Source organism: Melopsittacus undulatus, chromosome 7 (genome assembly GCF_012275295.1).
Source record: "Melopsittacus undulatus isolate bMelUnd1 chromosome 7, bMelUnd1.mat.Z, whole genome shotgun sequence".
Classification (NCBI taxonomy): Eukaryota; Metazoa; Chordata; class Aves; order Psittaciformes; family Psittaculidae; genus Melopsittacus; species Melopsittacus undulatus.
The window spans coordinates 72,649,603-72,673,227 of NC_047533.1; the positions used below are offsets into that span (position 1 = coordinate 72,649,603).

General features: G+C 45.1%; 3 protein-coding genes across 3 annotated transcripts; all 3 read left to right on the forward strand.

Annotated features, from left to right (window-relative positions):
• Positions 1 to 164: 164 nt before the first annotated feature.
• Positions 165 to 7,157, forward strand: LOC101871480 (olfactory receptor 1020-like). The gene is made up of 2 exons (XM_034064500.1): positions 165 to 196; positions 6,386 to 7,157. Exon 2 carries the CDS (start codon positions 6,390 to 6,392, stop codon positions 7,155 to 7,157), a length of 768 nt encoding a protein of 255 aa, XP_033920391.1. The 5' UTR covers positions 165 to 196; positions 6,386 to 6,389.
• A 4,160-nt stretch (positions 7,158 to 11,317) lies between these two features.
• On the forward strand, positions 11,318 to 13,341 carry LOC117436522 (olfactory receptor 1052-like). Its single transcript, XM_034064886.1, has 2 exons — positions 11,318 to 11,354; positions 12,401 to 13,341. Exons 1-2 carry the CDS (start codon positions 11,318 to 11,320, stop codon positions 13,339 to 13,341), a joined length of 978 nt encoding a protein of 325 aa, XP_033920777.1.
• Positions 13,342 to 19,101: 5,760 nt separating this feature from the next.
• Positions 19,102 to 20,052, forward strand: LOC117436446 (olfactory receptor 8I2-like). The gene has a single exon (XM_034064501.1). It carries the CDS (start codon positions 19,102 to 19,104, stop codon positions 20,050 to 20,052), a length of 951 nt encoding a protein of 316 aa, XP_033920392.1.
• Positions 20,053 to 23,625: the final 3,573 nt, after the last annotated feature.

Sequence of the window (23,625 nt, forward strand, 5' to 3'; positions counted from 1 at the left end):
TTGCTAATAGCAGATATTAACTTAATGAAGAAGGGTTTATATTCTGCATAGATGGATAGGAAATTCTTCCTTAGAAAATACTGGTGTTGGTTTGGTCTTAAAAGAGCAATAAGAGAGAAACTTTTCTCCATAAACTTGTCTGTGCCTAAAGGGGCTGCAGGAAAGCTGGAGAGGGGCTTGGGACAAGGGCCTGTAGGGACAGAACAAGGGGAATGGCTTGAACCTGCCCAAGAGAGGGGAGACTGAGCTGAGCTCTGAGGCAGAAGCTGTTCCCTGGGAGGGTGCTGAGGCGCTGGCACAGGGTGCCCAGAGAAGCTGTGGCTGCCCCATCCCTGGCAGTGCTCAAGGCCAGGTTGGACACAGGGGCTTGGAGCAGCTGCTCCATGGGAAGGGGTTGGGCTTGGAGCTGGAGGAGCTTTAAGCTCCTTCCAACCCAAACCAGGCTGGGATTCTATGATCCAGGCCCATGAAATTGTCCTTAAGACACAAAGATGCCAACACACTGACCCTCCAACTCACTGCCTTTGGGCATGGACCAGCTCTGTCAAGCAAGGCAGCTGTAGAAGTGAACTTTGTTCACAAAGAAGAAAGTTTCTTTCTTGTTCTCCCCAGCTAATTAATCTCTGGTGTCTTGTTATGAAGAATGAGGTAAGTCACATGCAAGTGTTGTGAGAAGCTTTTGTGGTGATGAGGAAAGTTCCTTGGTAAAGCCCAGAAGGTCTTGTTAAAGCTGATGACTCCTGGAAGGTGGTTGGTCCCCAAGGAGCACTTCTTGCTTTGGGCCAGTGAGCAGCATCACTTGTGATGGAAATAGCTGTGACTGCTTGTCTTGTGAAAGCCTGGATGTGGGGCCTGCTGGAGGGCTTTCTGTGCCCATGCAAGCTTGGTCATACTCTCTCTGTAAAGAGACATCCTTGTCTTCATGACATGTGCAGATAATGTGGTTCTTGCTAATGGGGTGCTTTGTCCCTTCCTGCTTTTGACCCCCTAATAGAGGGAGCTTGGGGAGCTCATTGCATTTCTCCTTATCTTTGAACCTCCTCAATGACTCCCCATACTTTAAACTTCTTGCCATTCTTTGCCTTGGGATGTATTTGCTTGTGTCTGTTCAGCTGTGAGGCAAGCTCAAGTCCACTACATCCATCCTCCATGCCTGACTGGCTTTCAGAAATGTGGTTTTTCTACCATTATCAATGTGGATTGTAGAATAAGCATGGGAATGGGGTCACCTGACTCAACATCTACAATTCCTTGTCTAGTTATGAGCTAGTCAGGTCCCTTCTAGAATGGATGGGAATAAAAGGATGTTTTCTCACATCCTAGGGCAGTTGGGGAGGATGGATGTGGTCCAGAACAGGTCTGAACATCAGGACTTGTACCATGGACCCTCTGTGCATGGTCTGTGCATCTCAGAATAGCTTTCTCTGGATTAAACTAATTGCAGCCAGGATCTGAAGGCCTCCTGGAGGTCAAACTGGATCAGCTGCCCCCCTCAAACCTGTTTTCAGTTTGTTTGAGTCCAACAGACGGGACAAGAGGAAACGGCCTCGAGCTGCACCAGGACAGGTTTAGATGGAGCTGAGGAACAATTCCTGCCCCACAGGGTGCTCAGCCATTGGAACAGGCTGCCCAGGGCAGGGCTGCAGGCACCGGCCCTGCAAGGGTTCACATCCCATGGAGACGAGGCCTCAGTGCCATGGGTTAGGGGTGGCCTTGGCAGGGCTGGGAATGGTTGGACTGGATGAGCTTGAAGGGCTTTTGCAGCCTGGTTGGTTCTAAGAGTCTGAAAGGAGTCCAGTTCATGCAGCCTGAGCCCAGGCTGTGATGGGGATGGGAACACAGTGAGGGGAGAAAGCTGTTTGTGTGTGTGTGTATGTGTGTGTGAGTGTGTGAGTGTATGAGTGTGTGTCTGTGTGTGTGTGTGTTTGTGTGTGTGTTTGTGTGTGTGTGTGTGTGTCTGTGTGTGTGCGTGTGTGTGAGTGTGCGTGTTTGTGTGTGTGTGTGTGTCTGTGTGTGTGTGTGTTTGTGTCTGTGTGTGTCTGTGTGTGTGTGTTTGTGTGTGTGTGTGTTTGTGTGTGTGTGTGTTTGTGTGTGTGTGTGCGTGTGTGTGTGTGTTTGTGTGTGTGTGTGTTTGTGTGTGTGTGTGTTTGTGTGTGTGTGTTTGTGTGTGTGTTTGTGTGTGTCTGTGTGTGTGTGTCTGTGTGTGTGTTTGTGTGTGTGTCTGTGTGTGTTTGTGTGTGTGTGTTTGTGTGTGTGTGTTTGTGTGTGTGTGTGCGTGTGTTCAAACTTGCACTCTTGCAGCTCACTCTATCTGAACAAATCCTGGAGCTACAGAAACACCTTCACTGAGCACAGATGGAGACACAAAACTGATTTAATGACTCAGCTTTTATTTATCATAATTTGAAGAAGATGAAACTACTTCAGATCTCCCAATCCCTCCTCCCAACAGTCTTAAAAGCTTTATTTTAGTTTTCCTTTCAGTTGGACTAAAACCTTATTGAGGAAAGAAAAAAGATAATTGAAGGACTAAGAAACCACTTTCTTTGCATGTTTTCCTATGTATGGTGGTGGAAACTATCACTTAAGTGGCAGGACAGGAGTCAGATGCAGTGAAATGTCCTAAGTCAGCTTTGGTTGCCCTCAGATAGAAATGTGTTGCCATTTGCTCTGTCCTGAAGGGCCAAGGACATGGCCATGCACTTGACATGGACATCATGCAACCTTCAGAAGGGTTGGGTTGTTCTGGAGCAACATCTGAAAGCTCAGAGGCAGACTCAGGGGCATCTCCAGTTGTTAATAGTCAATGTTGAGGCAGCTGAATTCAGTCCCAGATGCCTTTATGCTTCTTACCCCTGGTTCATCCAATATGACCTGCTCTACCCATGCTCATGTGGATGTTTCATTGGGATAATAGTCTAGGACTATGGAATATGTCTATGTGGAGCTGGTATCATTGTGAAGAAACAACTGGGACGGCTCAGGAGCAGTCACATAGAATCATAGAATAGTTGCTGTTGGAAAGGACCTTAAGATCATCCAGTTCCAACCCCCCTGCCATGGGCAGGGACACCTCACACTAAACCATGGCACCCAAGGCTTCATTTCCCAAAGCAGTAGTAAATGCTCCATTCCTGGCAGTGTTCAAGGCCAGGCTGGATGCAGGGGCTTGGAGCAAGCTGCTCTAATGGAAGGTGTCCCTGCCTGTGGCAGAGCTTGGAGCTGGAGGAGCTTTAAGTTCTCTTTCAACCCAACCCATTCCATGATTCTATGACTGAAGAGGCTCAGAATGCATGAAAGAATTACTGGTGTCATGTTCTTTTTGACTTGATGCCACCTGCAGTGACAGGGGTTGGAGCTGGAGGAGCTTTAAGGTCCCTTCCAACCCATCCCATTCCATGATTCTGTGATTTCAGGGACAGAGAAAGGATGTGTGAAAGAGTTAATGGTGTCACATTCTTTTTGACTTGATGCCACCTGCAAGTTCTCCATGTGCTTGATCTTGCAGATGAGGGTAAATGTGAGATTTCTTATTGTGAATGTGCAATGTGGGAAATTCCAGTTAGAAACAGAGGGAGGGGAAAAACCGCACTGTAAAAGCAGTGAAGCACTGACATAGGGTCCAGGGAGGGTGTGAAACCTCTGTCCTTGGTTGTCCCCAAGGCTCAGCAGGAAAACAACCATGGTCTGGGTTAAATAATAACCAGGGAATTATAAGGTAGCTTCTGGAACTGTCCTGGTTTGAGCAGTAGCAGTCATTTATCTCCTCCTTGGTAGCTGGTGCAGTGCTGTGGTTTGACTTTTGGGCTGGGAACGGTTGCTGATAGCAAGTATGTTTTGAGTTACTGCTCCAATGTTTGGTTTGTCCAAGGCCTTTTCTGAGCTCATGCTCTGCCAGGGAGGAAGCAGAGACAGGACACCTGACCCAGGCTAGCCAAAGAGGTATTCCATACCATAGCACGTCATGGCCAGGATGTAAACGGGAGAGATCCGGAAGGGATGGAGCTCTGGGGGGATGGAGGAGGTATCAGTCGGTGCTCGGTGGGGCAGGGTGGGGTGAGTTATGGGTCGGTGGCTGGTGAGGTGTTGTATTCTCTTCACTTGTTATTGCCTTTATCACTATTAGTAGTAATGGCAGTAGTGATTTGTGTTGTGCCTTAGCTATTAAACTGTGCTTATCTCAACCCATGGGGGCTACATTCTTTGGATTCTCCTTCCTAATCTCCGGGAGATGGGGGAGCGAGGGGGGGAGTGAGTGAACGAGCTGTGTGTGGACTTGGTTTAAACCACAACAGTGTGTAACACTGTGGTCTGTTAATGGGTTTCCAGTCTTAGTAAAAACTCATAAAGCTCTCCAGCTTGAATGTTTCTGTAGTTACAAGGTGCTGAGATGTCATTACTAAGAGATGCTCTTTGTCAATAACCTCACAGCAATTTCTGATTTCAGTGTATTCTGGCTCCCAGAAGACAGTCCATCTCAGGGGTTGAGGAAGTAATAGCTCCACATATCTGGCTTGTGAAGTCACTAAGGCAACGTTTCAATTACTTTTGAAGGGGGGAGAAAACAAGATTAGCATGGGATGATTTGCCCAATGAGATTGCTGGCTGCTTATCTCAACCATCTAAGCTGGAAAGCAATAAATAGTGAAGACATGAGCCTCTGGGATACACAGCCATACATGGACAGCCAACACCATGTACAACTAAACAGAGAAGGAAAGGAGACTTGGAGGATTTCATGGAATGGTGAAGCACAGCATCATTGAATCACAATATTTCTTCTCTCAACCTCTGATTCATGAAACAAGCCAGAAGGTGGAAAGATACTTCTTTCTATCAAGACAGAGATGCTTCTGTGCAACAGTCATGCAAATGGGCAAGGAATATCTGCTTAGGGGCAATGCCAAAGTAATGTAGCAGTGATTGTCACAGGAGCTTAAATTGCCTTTTCTCATTGCAAACATCTCCTTGCTTACTGGTAATGGTTATACTGGGACAAATATAAACATGTACAGCAGAAATGTTTAGTATCTTATGTATTTACCCCGTCTCCTGACACAATCCTTTTGGGGGATGTATTTTATCCTATTTAAGAGATCAGCATACACAATTTCAAGTGAATTTAAGAGGATATGCTCTATTTGTGTGTATTGCTGCCTTTCTAGCTCCCCCTCAGCAATGATAAGGTGCAGGTTCTGTCTTTGAATGATTTCCTTGGAGAAAGGAATAAGAGGTGGGCACAATAATAGTTCAGCCTGAAAGAGGCTGAGTCTTCAACAGGAAACCAGAAGTGGCATCTCAGGTACTGTTTTGGGGGATGGTGGGGGAACTAGATTTAAACTCCTCTCATATGTCTGTGTTTGAGACACGTGGTTATGTTATAAATCCTTTCTAAAAGGAAGTTTTACTTCCTAAGCTTAATCTGGCATGAAATCAGTTGCTTGAAAGTATTTGCTGTTTGGTGAAAATGTAAGCTAAATGATAGAAATTAAAGGGAAAAGCACATTTTTAACAAGTCATCAGTGAGGATGGAAGGTACTGGAGAAGGAAAGATAAATGCATGTGCCCTTCTGTCTATTCTATGTATTTATTCTTATGAGATGAGAGCAGTTATTGAAATGCAGTTTAGACCCCAGAGTAGCCACTAACCTTGTTATTAATCAGTGGTTTTTAATGAAAACCAACATATTGCTTTTATTTCTGAGCACTTAGACTAAAGACCAACAGATTCAGACCCTGAGCTACCTGGGGTAATGAAAAGAGTCTCTGGGACATCATCAACCTGAAAAGCAGCATGAAAGTTAATATTCCTTTACTTTGTGTATTATCAGAACAGTCAACATGAGCTGCTCTTCCCTTAAGGTGGAGAAAACTGCAGGCAGATGGAAACAGTGAAGACCACGGTGATGTCCAAGGGAAAACTTGTTTTGTTGGCTTCAGACTTCCTTTGAAAGCAGTGTGTGAAGGTAGAAGATATATTCAAAGCTTGGTTTAAGAACTTGAGTGATAGATGTAGTCAGTGACTCCCTGCATGGATAGGTGGTTATGGACCATCTAAGCATCCTGCCAAGGTGCCTGGCAGTGTTCTTATTGTCTTCATTATCTCAGAGTACAGGATTAAACCCCACTAATAATTAAGCAAGGGATTAAGCCATCATAACCAAGCTCATGGAAACCACCCCCCTGTCTGGGAACTGGGAGCCTCTTGGACCCTGATGGCTTGGGAAAACTGGACTACGGTGACAGAGTTTGTTTTCAAGGGGTTCACAGATTGCCTTGACTTCCAGGTTACCCTCTTTGTGCTTTTCCTGCTCATCTATGTCACCACCGTGATAGGAAACCTTGGCATCATTGCTGCAGTCTGGCTTGATTCCCAGCTTCAAACCCCCATGTACTTCTTCCTCGGCCACTTGTCCTTCTTGGATCTGTGCTACTCCTCTGTGGTGACACCCAAAATGCTGCTGAGCCTCTTGTCTGAAAGGAAGACTATTTCTTTTGCTGGCTGCTTCCTGCAGCTCTATTTCTATGCTGCTTTTGTAATCACAGAGTGCTACCTCCTGGCTGGGATGGCATATGACCGTTATGTTGCCATCTGCAACCCCTTGCGTTACCCCATCCTCATGTCCAAGAAGGTCTGTGTTTCCCTCTTAGCTGGGTCCTATGCAGTTGGGCTTTTTAATTCAGCCATCTTCACAGGCTTTGCATTGAGGTTGTCCTTCTGTGGCCCCAATGTCATTGACCACTTCTTCTGCGATGGGCCACCACTCTCAAAGTTGGCTTGCTCTGATACTTCCCTCAATCAAATGTTGCTATTTGCTTTTGGGGGCTTCAATAAGGTCACCACAATATCAGTCATCCTCATCTCCTATGGCCACATCCTCTTCACCGTCCTGAGGACAGGCTCTGTGCTGGGCAAAGCTTTTGGTACCTGTGCATCGCACCTAATGGTTGTTACCATCTTCTATGGGACCCTTATCTTCATGTACCTACGGCCCAGTTCCAGTTACAGCCTGGGCAGGGACAAAATAGTTTCTGTCTTTTACACGATGGTGACCCCAATGTTGAACCCCTTCATCTACAGCCTGAGGAACAAGGAGGTAAAGAATTCTCTGAAGAGAACAGTGGGGAGAATGGTTATTTCCCTGCCAAAGGGGTAAATAGTTTGACACTTGGGCAGTAATGGGAATGGGGTTGGTGGTTTGGAGTCTTTTTGAGGTTGGAGAGAAGCTGTGATAATACTTCTATTATTGTCCATTTTGTAGACCAGCTTTATCGATGTGGGCTTAATTTGCTGTACATTTGACTCCTGATAGTGTATTTCATGACAGGAGAAACACATACTCACTGAAGAGCCACCAAAGGTTGATTTGTAATGAAACATGATAAAATGTCCAGCTTATTCCTGAATATTTGGAGGCAAGAATGTGTTAAGTTTTCTTGTGTACCTGGCACTGCTTAAGCAACCCCAAACTGACTCTTTCCTGAAGGGAAATATGATGACAAGGCTCAGTCCTGTTAAAATAACCCATTTGTGAGATTTCTGATGAGGACTTGGACTATTTTCTCATCTGTCTTTGGCCAGAGCCCACTTGTGGTTTCTTACACCTTGGACATCATTCATCAGTGTGGTGGACACTCTATCAAGTGCTGTACCTCTTCCAGCCATGAGATGTGACCTATGGACTTAAGATGAATTTCAGTGCTTCCAGGTAATCCCTATGACATATGGGAGCATGCAGGAGAACACACGGAGCAGACCAAGGAGGTTTGGAGGAGAGAGGAGGAAGAAAAGTTCCCTAAAGCTGCAGGAAACAGGGAAGTTTGAGAGGAACTTCTTGGAATCTTCTTCCATAATCACAGACCAATCGATGACCCATCAAAGAATGTTCAAAGGTATTTGAAGATTTCCCTGGTGCACTTTAATCCTTCAAAGTGCTTTTTATAGTGAATAAATACTTCAAATGATATTGTTAATATACAGTGTAAAGGATTGGACAGTGATGGTTCCTAAAGGTACTGTTGAGTGGAATTGTTCAGTACCTATATTCAAACTTAATGTACAGTAAAGCCATGCTGCATTAGTTGCAATAAAACTCTTATTTCTACATTTATTCTCTCTTTTTCCTCTAAGCATGTAGTTCTCTATCTACAAGACCATTAGTTGTGGGATATAACTGGCCAAAAGTGGAGTTTCATAAGTAGACATTACATCTGATCTCAGTCTCCTCCTTAGAAGGAACTAAAGACCTTGGCAAAATCACCATGGGAAATGGCTCAAGTAAATGATGGTGCATAAAGATATAATAAAGATATATAAAGATATCAGCTGCATATAGAACATGTATCATGATTCTGACATATTTAACTTCAGGACATCTGAATTTCAGGTGGCTGAGGCCCACCCAGCCTATGGGTCATAGCACTTCCTTAGGTCAGATTTCAGTTCTATATAACTTCAATGTATTTTTTATTTGAAACTCCTCCTTTCCATTACCACCTTCATTATAAGAGGAAAATGAATATGCTCAAAACATCCTCAGACACAACAGAGCTGATACAAGACAAGGAATTTAATGATAAACACTTTGAAGGTTTATACCTAATAACCTGATGACTGTGTACCTGCTTTCTACAAGTTGTTTTTCCTCCTTGTCATGCTGTTGTAAGAAGCAAAATAAGTTTATTCTGGCAATAACTGGAATATGTGTTTTTATTCACCTTTTCAGGGAAGGGGAAGGTGTTTTGAGCTGTATCTGAAGGGCTGATGATAAAGTGGGAACAAACAGGAATCACTGGTGAAAGTGTTGGCACAGAAACCCCCCAGTTATAAACCCTGCTGTTAAAATATTGCCATTTGTAGAAGCTAAACCCAACCAAACACTCCTCTGGGGTCACCACAGCTGTCTGCATTGCTCTTCTCCATCCATAGCTGGGTTTGTTGGTGCAGGTGCAGGGTGTTGCTGGTTGTGCTGGTGCCATTAATGGTTTCCTCCAGAAGCTCATGGGCTCCAGTGAGTCCTGCAGTGTTTCTCACCCATTCCTTTGGCAAACTGAATGGCACCACTGGAGTTCACAGGCTGGAAGATAACCTGGGACACTTCATGTGCCAGTCTGTATGTCACGCTGAACTGAAGAGAGGTGAGCCCAAACCCATCCCATGTGTCCATCTCTCAGCCAGTCCCCTATGCTCTCAGTGATACAAATCAGTAGCTCAGTGACAGTCTCCCCAGGGAAGTGATGGATTCCCTAACATTGGACACTTAAGCTTCAGCTGGAGAAGGTGCTGGAACATCTAGCTTAGGTCATGCTTCGCCTAGAAAGGTTGGACCAGATGATCCTTGATGTCCCTTCCTACCTGGTGTTCTCTGGTTCTGATGGAGAACTTAGTCTGTTCATGTGACCATGTGTGGCTCTTCTCTGGACATGGCAAATCCCACTTTGGGCTACATAGAGTCTATTGATCCATCCAATTCCCTCTGAGATATCATGGGATGTATGGACACAGGTCTGGCAGGTGTGGCTTGTGTCCTTTAGGGGGGGCAGAGGGATGTATGGTGGGTCTCTGACAGTCCTGGACACCCACGTCTGAAGAGCTGAGCCACCACCTTCGTTTCTACTGACTGCAAAGAGACTCTTGGCAGTTGCCTCATATACCAATGCTTAATGCTGTTGGCAACTGATGGATGAATAAATCCCACTTATGGATCAAAGCTGATCCAAATATGGCTCTGTTCATGTTGTCAGTCTAATCTTAAAGAATGGGCTTCTATTATATAGAAGGAAAACTCAGCTATACTGAAAGAATCAGTGTGAATTGTAAACTCCCCAAAATGCTGCAGACACTGGAAGAATCTGGTGTCTATTGAGTGTGTTGAGCAGAGACAAATGCCACTGAAGTTACCATGAATACACTATCAGTTTACTGCTACAACCCTCCCAAAACGTTTGCAGAAAGAACTGGATTAACATCACCCGTTTTCAAAACAGGCTGTAATGAAATGGGTTTGGTTCTTGCAATAGAGGTGGAGCACTGGAATGACCTGACTCTGTGCAAAAAGGAGTCAAAAATGGGTAGCTGAGATACTCCTGGAAGTACCTGGAGCATAGTAAAAAGGTCTAATGGACAATCAGTCATGTTCTGACAAGTTGGTCCTGGACAGACCCTCACCCTGTTCTTAACCATCAGTAGCCTTTCAGGCTCATTTAGTGCTTGGAAGCTTGGATCAGCCTTCATCTTCATCTGTCTGCTTCAGGCATCCATCCCCAGGTAATTACCTAAGCTGCTTGCAGCAGGTGTTTAAGATAATTGAAATAGACTGCCCTTTGGCTGCTTCTTCACAAGAAGAATAACTTGTGTTTGTTTGGATCTCTATTTTTCCTGTCCCTGGAGGCTGCTGAGTGTTGTAATGGGTTATAGATCTTTGTGACAATAATTAGAAGAGATTTTCCATCAGCCTGTGTGCATAGCTAAGCCTTTATTAGTAGTTTAGGCTGTTGTGACTCATGGGTTCTCATTCAGGGGCCAGCAATATACAATCGAGATGCATGTGTCTTAGAGACCTGAACTGTAGCCGAAGCTGTGACAAACACTTGTACCCCAAGTTGCCTGCAAAGACCTTCAGGGAGAGATATAAAAGCAACACATTGCTGCAAGTGAAGAACTTCATCTAATGAAAATAGGCTGGAAGCACTTGAAGGTTCAGGAGAGACATTCTTGTTTGGAAGCTAGGAGGATGGCTTCAAGAGATAATCCCCTTGATTTGCTGTGCAGATATCCAGTGTCATCTAATGTGGAAGAGAACTTGCAGCTGTAAGAGGTGACCTCCATCCACAGGTATGTGAGACTGTACCATGAAAGGTCCAGGTTAGCCCTGCTCTGGTAGAAATCACTGCAGCAAATGGGGAGACTGCTCAGATTTATGCCAGGTAAAGATCTCCTCTCTGTTGGTTTAAAGAGATTAAATATTCCTGCTGGGATGTACTCATAGAATCCCAGCCTGGTTTGGGTTGAAGGGAGCTTAAAGCTCCTCCAGCTCCAACCCCAACCCCTTCCACTGGAGCAGCTGCTCCAAGCCCCTGTGTCCAACCTGGCCTTGAGCACTGCCAGGGATGGAGCAGCCACAGCTTCTCTGGGCACCCTGTGCCAGCGCCTCAGCACCCTCCCAGGGAACAGCTTCTGCCTCAGAGCTCAGCTCAGTCTCCCCTCCTTGGGCAGGTTCAAGTCCTTCCCCTTGGCCTGTTCCTACAGGCCCTTGTCCTAAGCCCCTCTCCATCTTTCTTGTAGCCCATTTAGGCACTGGTGCTTATCATGGTGCTTATGGTATTTTTAAGGAGCCTTGGAGAAGAAGAGAGGAGAAAACTATCAAGGAAAGATTAACCTAGCCACAGACCCTGAAATAGTGATATTCACCTTAAAATGTAAAGAATATTTCTATGAAGAAATATTCTGTTGATGGAAAATGGATCTTCACTGAGTCTTCTGGTCCTGACACTCATCTGGTGGGGTAAGATTTTTGTTCTTATCTTTAATCCTGTAAAGATTTAGTTGATTTATTCTGAACCTTCATGTTATCAGGGGCAGAAACCTGTAATTCACACTTCCATGAGGTTGAGCAGCTTAACTTAGTGCCTAACTTAGACAACCAGTGTTGAGTGAGTTTGGTTCAGCACAGCTCAATGGTCTCATTACAGTGTTGACTCCTCTTAATTGTATATTCTCTGAACTGTACTAGGAGAATAACATCTTCAGACCCAAAATTTGCTCATAGTCTCCTGGCTTCACTTCCCCAGCATTTCCAAGACTGCAATATTAAACTCTTCATGTACCGAATGAATTTTAGGGTCATGCACCACTCTTTCCCTTCTCTTTCCTTAATTCCCAGCAAACTAAAGGCTCTTTTTCCTTCATCTCAGTGACTTTTCCAAAACCACCAAGGGAAATCTACAGTACTTTTAGGCTTATATGAGTTACAGCCAGAAACAGCTGCCAAAATCAGAGCTGTCTTCAGAGAAACTGAATCACTGGAGATGAGGGGCAGAGCTGATGGCTTGGTTTGTGTCACATCACTCCCTCTCTGCTGCTGTAGCCACTGGTCTCATCAAACTTGTAGGTACCAAATGGGATTCAGTGATACAAATGAAAGGTGTTTGGGGGAGCTGGGATGCTTTCACTTCAGAAGGGGCTTCCTCTTTCCTTGGGCTGCATAGGAGGGCAAGCCTGGAGCAGATGGCCACAGAGCAGTCCATTCCACTGTAGCTCCTTGGAAATGAATAGTGGGGATGCCCTCGATGCACAGGGTGTTAATTGTCAAGTTATCCCATTCCAGTTCAAATAAAGGCATGGTTTCCACTGTCCTGTATTTTCCAGACCTTTTCCTTCCTTGGCAGATACAAAAGCCCTGAATGGCAGAGCAGAATCACAGCTCAGCAGCAGAGTTCATCCTCAAGGGTCTCAGTGACCAAGTGGAGATGAAGGCAGCCCTTTTTGTGTTGTTGCTGCTCATCTACACCATCACCCTTGTGGGCAACGCAGGGATAATTGTAGCCATCCAAGGTCACCCACAGCTCCACACATCCATGTACTTCTTCCTGGGCAGCCTCTCCGTTATTGACATCTGCTTCTCCTCTGTGGTAGCCCCCAGGACTTTGGTGAACTTCCTATTGGAGAAGAAGACCATTTCCTTTGCTGGCTGCATGGGTCAAGCTTTCTTCTACATCGTGTTTGTGACAACTGAGTGTTTCCTGCTGGCTGTCATGGCCTATGACCGGTACGTGGCCATCTGCAACCCCCTGCTCTACTCCTCTGTCATGACTCGGAGGTTATGTGTGGGGCTGGTGGTAGGGTGCTACATTGGGGGTGTCCTGAACTCCATCATCCAGATGACCTTCATCATCAGGCTGCCCTTCTGCAGCTCCAATGTCATCAACCACTTCTTCTGTGATGTTCCTCCTCTCCTGGCTCTGTCCTGTGCCAGCACATACATCAATGAGATGATCCTCTTCTCCTTGGCTGGTGTCATTGAGCTCAGCACCATCTCTGCCATTCTGGTCTCCTACATCTTCATCTTCTTTGCCATCCTGAGGATCCGTTCTGCTGAAGGCAGGCAAAAAGCTTTCTCCACCTGCATGTCCCACCTGATTGTGGTCACCATGTTGTATGGAACAACCATCTTCATGTATTTACGCCCTAGCTCTAGTTACTCCCTCAACACTGACAAAGTGGTCTCTGTCTTCTATACGGTGGTGATCCCCATGCTCAACCCCCTCGTCTACAGCTTGAGGAACAAAGAGATGAAGGATGCTCTGAGGAGAACAGCAGAAAGTATCACAGTCAGGCTTTGAAAACCCTGATCCAGGGATGTGGGTAACATGAGGATTTGTCCCAGAGGCTGTGGAGCCTCCACCCATGGACATGTTCAGAAGTTGCCTGAATGAGGCCAGGAGCAACCTGATGAAGTCAGCAGGACATAGTTATTGTTCAGAAAGGACATCTAGGAGGTCACTGCTCCTATGACTGGCAAATTATACACATAAACACATATGTATGTGTGTATATATATAATAACACAATATTAAATGCTTCCTAAAGTATATATTTATAAGTAACACAATATATTCTTGTGTTAAATGCAAACACCAACACACATGATACTGATTTTCCTTGCCTCAGTTTAGTTGGGGTCTCAGTGATTTATGGGGTGGGCAGGGCCCAGCTGGTATGGGCTTTTCCCAGGAAGGATGGAAACCCAAGAGCTAAATGAACAAGCTGATGTTTTAATGCAGTTATGGATCAATGGGATATCGTGCATGAGCCAAGTGAGTGAAACACGAATTCTTCACCAGGTCTGTGTTGGGAACCAGGCTGCTGAGTTAAATCACAGTCAAATTGGGCTTTGCCACCTCTTTTCGGGCAGCTGTAGAACTTCATCCTTTCATTTTTCCTCCTCAAGTTCTGCCTTTCTCAAAGCCTTTAAGCGAGGCTCTAATGAGTTTTCTAATTTATCCCCACTGTGGTTTGTTAAAAACAAAGGCAAGAATGTTATCAGTAGGGTTTGCCGCAGGAGAGTTGCACTTTGGTTTGAGGCAATGGGGATTAGAGAAACCCAAAGCAAACATGGAAACAAACACCCTGCAACAACAGGAAAACTGAAAGTAATGGAAAAACCCAACCAAAAGTCTTTATTTCCTATGCAAGAAGTAATTCCTGGCACAAATTGCAGCTCCCCCATATCCTGGTTGCCATAAAATCGCAATGCCACCAGGGGGAACAGTCACCACAGGGTTTCCCCACGCACCCAAAACTTCCCTATTTCTTTAGCAGCTCATCACTCAAAGGTGAGAGATGTTCCTGATCCAACTGTGTTAACAAGCTCCTCCGGGAGGGGATTTGGAGCTGATGGGCTGATAGGAAGGGTTGGCTGAGTCCTGGATGGAGGTTTTCCACCTGTGGTCACTTGAGTTGTGGCATCACCAGTGGGAAAAACACTCTTTAATACAGGGGAAAATAACCCAAACAGGGATGTGACCCTGGCCAGCACTAAGAAATAAGTCTTTATTCTTTATTTGTACTTTATTCTTTATCCTTTATTCCTTATTTATACTTTATCCTTTATTCTTTATTTATTCTTTATTCTTATTCTTTACTCTTATTCTTTATTCTTACTCTTAAAGTTACCAGCCTGAAGCTGACTCTTACTGTTACCAGCAGGACATGACAGTATCCACATATGCCTGCTTTTTAGATGCCCATTTCCCCCTCAAAAGCTGCACTTCATCCACTTCTGAACAAAATCCATTCCTTTTCCTATGTGATTTTTGTTCCTTCTTGGTATCATTGCTCTCTGTGGTCACCTCTGAGAGGTGCAAAATGGTTATAGGAGTCCCTTTAGGTATCAAAAGGTAGAAGATTTGGAGTAAGTGGCTAGAAAATCATGGATCAGGATTTCTTATACATCACCACCATCTATCGGATGTTGTTGGGAATATCCACTCCTTTTTATTTAAGACAAAACCTTCTTTTTCTTACATGCTGGGAAGCTTTGGATAGCCAAGCGACTTGTTCTTGCCCAGGAAACTGAGCAATAATAGATAAATAAACTAAGGCCATCATGTTGCCTCTACAATTGGCTGATCCTATGTAGATAGTTTATTTTCTGACCCTGTTAAAGCAATGTCAGATGGTTTAACAGCTTCAAAGTGCCCTCACGTTTAGAAAGGATGCTTTAAACCCCACTTTTCCTAATGCAATTCTTGGCTGAGGCTTCAGGTTGTATGAAATGTAGGTTATTGTAGAAACATAGAGTGGTTTGGGTCGGAAAGGACCTAGGTTCCAACCCCCTGCCATGGTCAGGGACACCACACACCAGACTACGTCACCCAAGCCCCTGTGTCCAACCTGTCCTTGAACACTGCCAGGGATGGGGCAGCCACAGCTTCTCTGAGCACCCTGTGCCAGCGCCTCAGCACCCTCCCAGGGAAGAGCTTCTGCTTTACATCAAACCTGAACTGCCCCTGCTCCAGTCTGAACCCATCACCCCTTGTCCTATTGCTCTAATGAAGAGTCCCTCTCCAGAATCCTTGTAACCCCCATTCAGACACTGGAAACTGTTCTGAGGTCTCCACACAGCTTCTCTTCTCCAGGCTGAGGAGCCCTAGTGTTCCCAGCCTGGCTCCATACAGGAGCTGCTCCTGCCCCTGAGCATCCTCGTGGCCTCCTCTGGACTTGATCCATGTCATTCTGATGTTGAGGACATCAAATTCACTCTGCCTTATAAATGATTTTTCTCTTAAATAGTCTGGGCTATCCAGACACAATTTGAAGTGCTAATTCCTGGTATTTTAAATGACTCCCTTCTCCATCAGTTGTTTCCTATAGATCCACAGATCCCTCTCAGAAAGTGTCCCCATTGCACATCTTTAGTCCTGACAAAACCATCCCAGATTTTATAATGAAAGCAAATGAAAACACATCAGATCTCAAAACAGGTAAGGCCTCAACTTCTATCCCATGTAGGTGAAGGATTTAATTCCTTGTTGTTGATGTATGTAAATCACACCCATCACCACCTAAACAATCCCAGGTGAGCAGCTGGGATTATTTAGGTGCTCTTTGATGCTGAATTAAATGGGTGAGGATGCCTATACAGTAACCAAGTTCCTGGGTTACTGGTGGATCCATCCTGGTAACCTGTATGGGGTAGGAACCCCACCTTTTGTTACAGAACATCAAGTGCTAGGCAGGAATAACCAGGGTCATTCCTTACTAGGGCTTTCTGGGAGCAAAGAGGTGACTTTTGTCCTTTCCTGGAAGGCCCTGCAGCCCCCTCTCATCTTTGGGAGCACAGCAAAGGAAGCATTTCTGATTGAAAAGTAAAGGCAGCTGCATCAAAATGAAAAGGAAGTTGTGTTTTTATATTTTCATTCTAAATAGCAGCATAAACTGAGATAAAGGAGAGCAGGATTTCTCCTCCACTGAGGGTTGAATGCTTCTAAGAGTGCTTCCCAAGAGGTAATCTTGTTTTTGAATGTGGATATGACACACTACATACTAATATGTACTAAACCACCTGTGGGGATTTTTGAAGGCTGTATAAAACTCTTAAAGGCAACAATTTGGAGCTGGTATTGTTCAAATAACACCTTCTGGTGCCATTAATCTTAAACCCTGTTGGGTGTATCCTTACCTGGCTCCTGGGAGCCCTTTGGGCTGACCCTTGCCTGGTCTGACAGCTCCCTGGTGGTTAATGTGTAATTCCCTGGCTTGTTTTATCCCTGGCTCTGTGAATACCACATGGAGAAGGCTCTGGAAGGATGGGTAGATGCTGCATGGGAGAAGACAGAGCAGCATTACCCTTCTGGCTGGAGCCTGGAGAAGCTGTGAGTATTTAAACTCATTTCAACTGGACCTGAGAGCAAAGAGGAAGAAATCCCTGATATGAAACCCCTGCTTTGTCCTGTGGCATCCACAGGATCCTCAGGATTTGTAGCAAACCTTATCCCCTCTGCTTTATTTCAGGGCAGCAGAAACCATCACCTTGAGGAACCAGAAGGATGCTGGTGGTGTGATCATGGGGCTCTTTTGATTCACATTTTAAATTACCCTTTTCTTCATTCATTAGACAGTTTGCGCTGTAAAGACTCTCAAAAGAACAGCTATCCAAACTGTGTTATAGCTCTATAGAGCTGGCCCCTTCCCCTTGTTCCTATACTGAGACCTTGAGGATAGCATCCACTATGATGGCTTTGAACTGGCAGAATGGAGACAGATGAGCTCTTAGGTAGAAGCTGTTCCCTGGGAGGGTGCTGAGGCGCTGGCACAGGGTGCCCAGAGAAGCTGTGGCTGCCCCATCCCTGGCAGTGCTCAAGGCCAGGTTGGACACAGGGGCTTGGAGCAGCTGCTCCAGTGGAAGGGGTTGGGGTTGGAGCTGGAGGAGCTTTAAGCTCCCTTCAACCCAAACCATTCTATCATAACCCATGTTGTGAATAAAAGTGCCCTAGTATCGGGTAGGTTTGCTTCAGAAACACCCACATTCCTGACCAAATGACTTAGCAATATTTTAGCAGCGATGTAGGCATTAATAGTTAGATCTTCCATCAGATAATGCATCTGCAGAGGGGTTGAATGGGGGATTTGAGAATATCCAAGCTAAAACCTTAAATGTTTGCTTTATACCTGATATATTTTACACCTGGAGGTGGATATTTGTGTTGGACATAGGAAGCTCACTGCAATCACCACAAAGCTCTGCTAGAACCAAGACCACTGCTTTCACTTAACCTTATGCAGGGTGGGGGTTCTTGGCAGCAGGTTGGGACTGGATGACTTTTAAGGTCCCTTTGACCCAAATCATTCTATGCTAGACCATGGTGTGAATAAAAGTGCTCTGGAAGGGATAGGTTTGCTTCAAAACCCCACGTTCCTGACTCCATCTACAACTGATTGAGGGGTAATTTCGCAGCGATGTAGCCATTCATAGTTAGACCTTCCATCAGATAACCCATCTGCAGAGGGGATGAATGGGGGATATGAGCATATGCAAGCTAAAGCCTTAACTGTTTGCTTTATAGGTGATATATTTAACGTCCTCAGGTGCATATTTGTGTTGGTCATAAGAAGCTCACTGCAATCACAGCAAAGTTCTGCTGGAGCCAAGAGCACTGCTTTACCTTAACCTTATGCACCATGGGGTTTTTGGCAGCAGGTTGGGACTGGATGACTTTTAAGGTACCTTTGATTCAAACCATTCTATGCTAGACCATGGTGTGAATAAAATGCACTGGAAGGGATAGGTTTGCTTCAAAACCCCACGTTCCTGACTCCATCTACAACAAATTTAGGGGTAATTTAGCAGCAATGTAACCATTCATACATAGATATTCCATCAGATAATTCATCTGCAGAGGAATTGAATGGCGGAGAAGATAATATCCAAAGTAAAGCCTTAACATTTTGGTCTGTATCTGGTATGTTTTACACCCTCAGGTGGATGTATGGGTTGGTCATAGGAAGCTCACTGCGGTCACAGCAAAGCTCTGCTGGAGCCAAGACTGCTGCTTTCACTTAACCTTATGCAGGGTGGGGGTTCTTCAAAAGCAAATACGCTTAGAACTTAAAGCAAAATTCAAGTACATGGCTTTGTGTTGTGATGAAAAGGATGCACCACAACTAAAGAAGCTACAGAAGAGCATTGATTCAGTATTTAAAACACAATAAAGAGGGAAAAAAATCTTAAAATTCTCAGAAGTCAGTGAAGAAAATACAAAATCTTTTCTGTTTTCCACATTTGGCGATGTATTTATTTGATTTTATTGTATTACTCTTAGATAGACATGATGTTTATCAGGGTATCATTAGTGTCGTGTATAACAATCATATTAGAATTATTCTCTTTTAATTTCAGGCTGTGTAATGAGCTCCTTCACCTCTTTGACCTCTTCAGATCTTGGGCTACAGACAGAAACACACCATTACAGAGACAACAATTTTTACTGCATTTACTTTATGGATTAAACTCCAACTAAACTTCCACGTTGTTTCTCTCGTAGGGGTGTATTTCACTGATTCATTTCATTTCAATCCAAACCCATCACCTTGTTGAAATGATGGATGGAGGAAACCTCACTGCTCTCTCCAGCTTCATCCTCTTGGGTTTCCCTGATGCCCCAGAGCTACAAACCACCATCTTCACAGTACTCTTATCCCTCTATGTTTTAATGGTGCTGGGGAACCTGACCATGATCCTGCTCATCAACACTGACCCCCACCTCCACACCCCCATGTACTTCTTCCTCACCCACTTATCTTGCATAGATTTTTGCCTTTCCTCTGCTACCATCCCCAAAGCTCTGCAGACCTTCCTGCAGGGGAGAAGCCACATCTCCTTTTGGGGTTGCTTTGCTCAGATGTATGTTTACCTGGCTATGGCTGTCTCTGAGACCCTCATGCTTGGAGTAATGGCTTACGACCGATACTCGGCTGTGTGCAAGCCCCTGCTCTACACCACTACCATGACCAGGGCACGTTGCTATGGCATGATGGTGCTGGTGTACGCCATGGGGTTCCTCACCTCCCTGGTGCACACCACGCTGGCAGGGAGGTTGTCCTTCTGTCAGGCCAGGAGCATCAACCACTTCTTCTGCGAGCTGCCCACCCTCCTGCAGCTCTCCTGCTCAGACACAAGCACAAATGAGCTCTTGCAGGTTTACAATGCTGCGTTTGACATCATTGTGTCTCTCCTGATGATCCTGGTGTCCTACACCTACATCCTGCACACCGTCCTGCACATCCCTTTGGCCAGCAGGAGGCTGAAGGTCTTCTCTACCTGTGCCTCCCACTTGGCTGCCATCACCATCTTCTACGCACCTGCCATCCTCACCTATGTCCAGCCTCATGGGGCATCCTCATGGGGTCAGGCAAAGCTGGTGTCGCTGTGTTACTGCATCCTCACCCAAACCCTCAACCCCCTCATCTACAGCCTGAGGAACAAGGAGGTGCAGGGGGCTCTGAGGAGGCTGTGGGAGCGAAAGCTGCTGCCACATCTATCCAGGTTTTGAAAGCACACTTGGAGCTCTTCAATGCTTTGGAGGTAAGGAAGGAATATGTGGAATATGTGGTCATGGAACTGATCATTACTGGCCTTTGTTGCTCACTATTGGTCATTCTTACAGATAAGGAGATGACACAGCAAGTGCAGGGTATGGAGAACCAGCACAACAAATGGTTTTCTTCAAACAGCTTCAGGTGGTTTTAATCAAGGCCTGAGCCTTCAATAATTCATCCAAATAAGAGTCAGCTGTTTTCGATAGCAAGACTGAGACAGCACCATAGTGTTTTGTGTCTAACTTGTGCTAAATGACGGTAGTTCCCCCAAAAAGGAGGCTCATCCTTGAGGTAAGGCAGTGACCACTGTCTCCATTGCCTGCTTGATAAACCTTTCCAAATGAAGAACTGAGGGAAGGACCAAAGGGTTTGATACAGCTCTGGTGTCCCAAACACAAGGAGGACATGGAGCTGCTGGAGCAAGTCCAGAGGAAGCAACGAGGATGCTCAGGGGCTGGAGCAGCTCCTGTATGGAGTCAGGCTCAGAACACTGGGGCTGTTTGGTCTGGAGAAGAGAAGCTGGGAGACACCCGAACCAATGTGATAATGCCTACGTTTCCCACCAGAGTGACAATGTAAGTCAAAAGAAAGAAGACAAAAAGAGGAGTTTGTGCACATGGTCTGTCTGTAATTCCCAACAGGATGAATTCAATCTGTGTGTGATTTCCTCCCATGACCAGGTGTTCCCTGCTGAGACAAAAGGAAGAGAAACATCAAACTGAACAAAAATGGAGATTAAGATCTGGACCATATCTATCGGCAATCAATGACCACTGTACCTGTTACATTTTCTATTATTCCAATCTGTTTTCTAACCAAATATACCTATACATATATATGTGTTATGTTTTTCAGATGAGGTATTCAGGACAGAACAGGGAGTTTGTTGAAGTAGTGAATGGCATTTTAATTTTTCTATGCTGGTTAAATTAAAGCTATGGATTTAGTCAAGCACATGTGTTTGAACAAAGAATCAGATCTTTAATCACTTGTAATGTGAAGGAAATTTGTGTCAGAAGACACCTCAGAGGATCCTCACAGCATTGCACATAAATGTGGAGCAAGTGAATATCACATTCCCAGTGAAAGCCCAGCTTGCACATGCATTACCTACAGACAGTTTCCTTTGGCTTTTGATTAACATTCCAGTCACCAAATCACCTTTAACGAACTGTTTGAGATCATTTACAACAAATAACATTCACATTGGTAAATCCATGATTTATACCTTCCTGAGCTCCAGCACGATAAAGCACCTAAACCAATGGGCATTCATATTCTTGCTTTAAAAAGGAGTTGATGTTCAAAGAGGCTGAATCAAAAGGCTGAATGGTTAGTGACTATATTCTCCTAACAGTCTGAAATGTTGCATTACTGTATAACAGACTAAGATTCATCCTCATTTAAGTATCAAATAAATCAGTGCATCTTGCTTCAGCTGCCTATATAATAGAAAAACAACCTATATAAGACATTGCTCCCTCTTCTTATGAAGAAAACCCACATTGGTAAGGCTGTTCTCTGACACAGCTTTATGAAAGAGGACACAAGGACATGCAGAAGCAAGCCCACTGCGCCAGTGCAGGTGAAGCTCTGCCTTGTGTTGGTGTTACCTCCTGTGCCTTCCTTCTGCCACCAAGTGCTGGGAGCCAAGGGTTTATCCCCAGTGCAGCAGAGAACATCCAGGTGCCAGCATCAGCTCTGTTCAGCTCCTGATGTGAAGAGAGGTGAGCTCCTGCCAGACTGCAAGAGCCCAGCTTGTGGTGCTGGGGCTGTAAATACAGTTGCATGTGCTCTCCTGGGAGGAAGCCTCCAGGGCTGCTCATGCTTTAGCAGAGGAAAACAAAGAGAAGGAAAAGCAAAGGGTGTGAAATCACCTCTGAAAGGCATTGTGGTGCTTGGGCATCTGAGAGACATGGCATGGATGAGCCATGCCTGAGCACAGCTGCACAGCAGCAGTGATGAGGGCTCATAGGATGCTTCTGACATACTTGTGGACCATTCAAAGGTTTCAGTTTGACCTTGGCAACAGAATGAGTGTGGGTTCAGAAACATTCCAGATCTTGCACACAGTCCTCAAATGGGACATGAATCACAAGTGACTCCATCTCTGGAGCTGCTGCTGTTGCTCTATGCACACTTGAGAGCCCAGTTTTCCATCCTCAGTGTGGTTATAGAATCCCTCATGTAGTGCCTGGATGTCCAACAGCACTGTATTCCTGGCTTCCACTGTACTCAAGGGTGAGAAAAGGGCATTTCCAGGCAATGATGAATTGTCACAGGGTGAACCAACAGGCCTCTGTTCTCCTGAGCAGCCTCAGCTGGTGCTCCATCCCCACCCTCTGCCTATTTGCTCTCCATCTCTATTTCAGCCCAGGATGTTGAGGTTTATTAGTGGAGTTTTGGTATTAGAGGAGTTCTGGTTTCTAGTTTAGCAGTGGGAGTGCACATCTATTTAACCCTTTGATGGTGATCCAGGCTTTCTCATTTACTGCTGGATCTGACCAGGGGATTGACTTGACTTCATCTTGGACGTGGCTTATTGGTGCCAACTTGCCTGATGCTCTGGAGTCCTGGCTGCACATTGCTCAGGTCTCTGTTCCTGCCCTACTTCTCTTGCTCAGGTACTGTGGGATGGGCCCTGCACACCAGGGTGTTCTCCTTTGCCTCTTTCTAAAAAGATTCAAGACACAAACCCCTGTGGCAATATTTAGGCTCCTGCAGAGCAGAACCCATCATCCTCTGCATGCAACAGTCCAGCCGGTGCTCACTGCTCTGGTGGTCACTCTTCATCCAGACCATATCCTTGCACAGGTACTATAGGAGATAGTCTTCTGAATGAGGAAAATAGTGTAATAAAGTGCACATTTGATTAAATTCTTATTCTCTGTGCACATTTGATTCAATTCTTATTCTCTGATCTATAGTCTTTTTGGGTTTTTTTGCCAAGTATGATGTTAGAGTTTTATGGAACAGACCTCTATCATGTATTTGATGTGGAAAGTTTGTATCTTCAGCCAGGGGATTCTGAATTTTGCAGATTCCTTCCATGCAAAGATTGAAGCAGAATCATGCAATGATGCTCTCAGTATAAAATGTATTCCAAAACCTCAAGCCTGTTTCTTGTATTGCTGGCATGGACAATTGTACCTCTCCTGCATGTTAGACTGAGGTTCCTTTTGGCAGTTCCCTGAGCTGAATCCACCACATACAAGACTATGGCAATGCAGAGCTCTCTTAGGAATGTAGCACCAATTCTGGATAAATGTTTGGGCATTTCAATTGTTTCTGCTTTGAGAACTTTATCAAGGCCAAGAGGAAATAAGGACACCAGAGTGGGGCAATTTATCAAGCAGGGATGAGCTCTACACATGACATTTCTCATCTAGGCTCCTTTCCCTTGAAAGCTGGAAACAAATGATCTTTTGAGGTCCAACTTATGCTGTTTGTTGCTCCATGATCTTGTATGTACAGTCAAGGCACAGATATCCAACAAACTGAAGCAGGAAAAGAAGGTTTGGTGAAGT

What these genes read in the sequence shown, in the direction of transcription:
- LOC101871480 (XM_034064500.1), top strand. Translation starts at nt 6,390, where the DNA reads ATGTACTTCTTCCTCGGCCACTTGTCCTTCTTGGATCTGTGCTACTCC.
- LOC117436522 (XM_034064886.1), top strand. Translation starts at nt 11,318, where the DNA reads ATGGTATTTTTAAGGAGCCTTGGAGAAGAAGAGAGGA. An exon ending in CCTTGGAGAAGAAGAGAGGA is followed by an intron (nt 11,355 to 12,400) that starts GAAAACTATCAA and finishes TACAAAAGCCCT; the next exon opens with GAATGGCAGAGCAGAATCAC.
- LOC117436446 (XM_034064501.1), top strand. Translation starts at nt 19,102, where the DNA reads ATGGATGGAGGAAACCTCACTGCTCTCTCCAGCTTCATCCTCTTGGGT.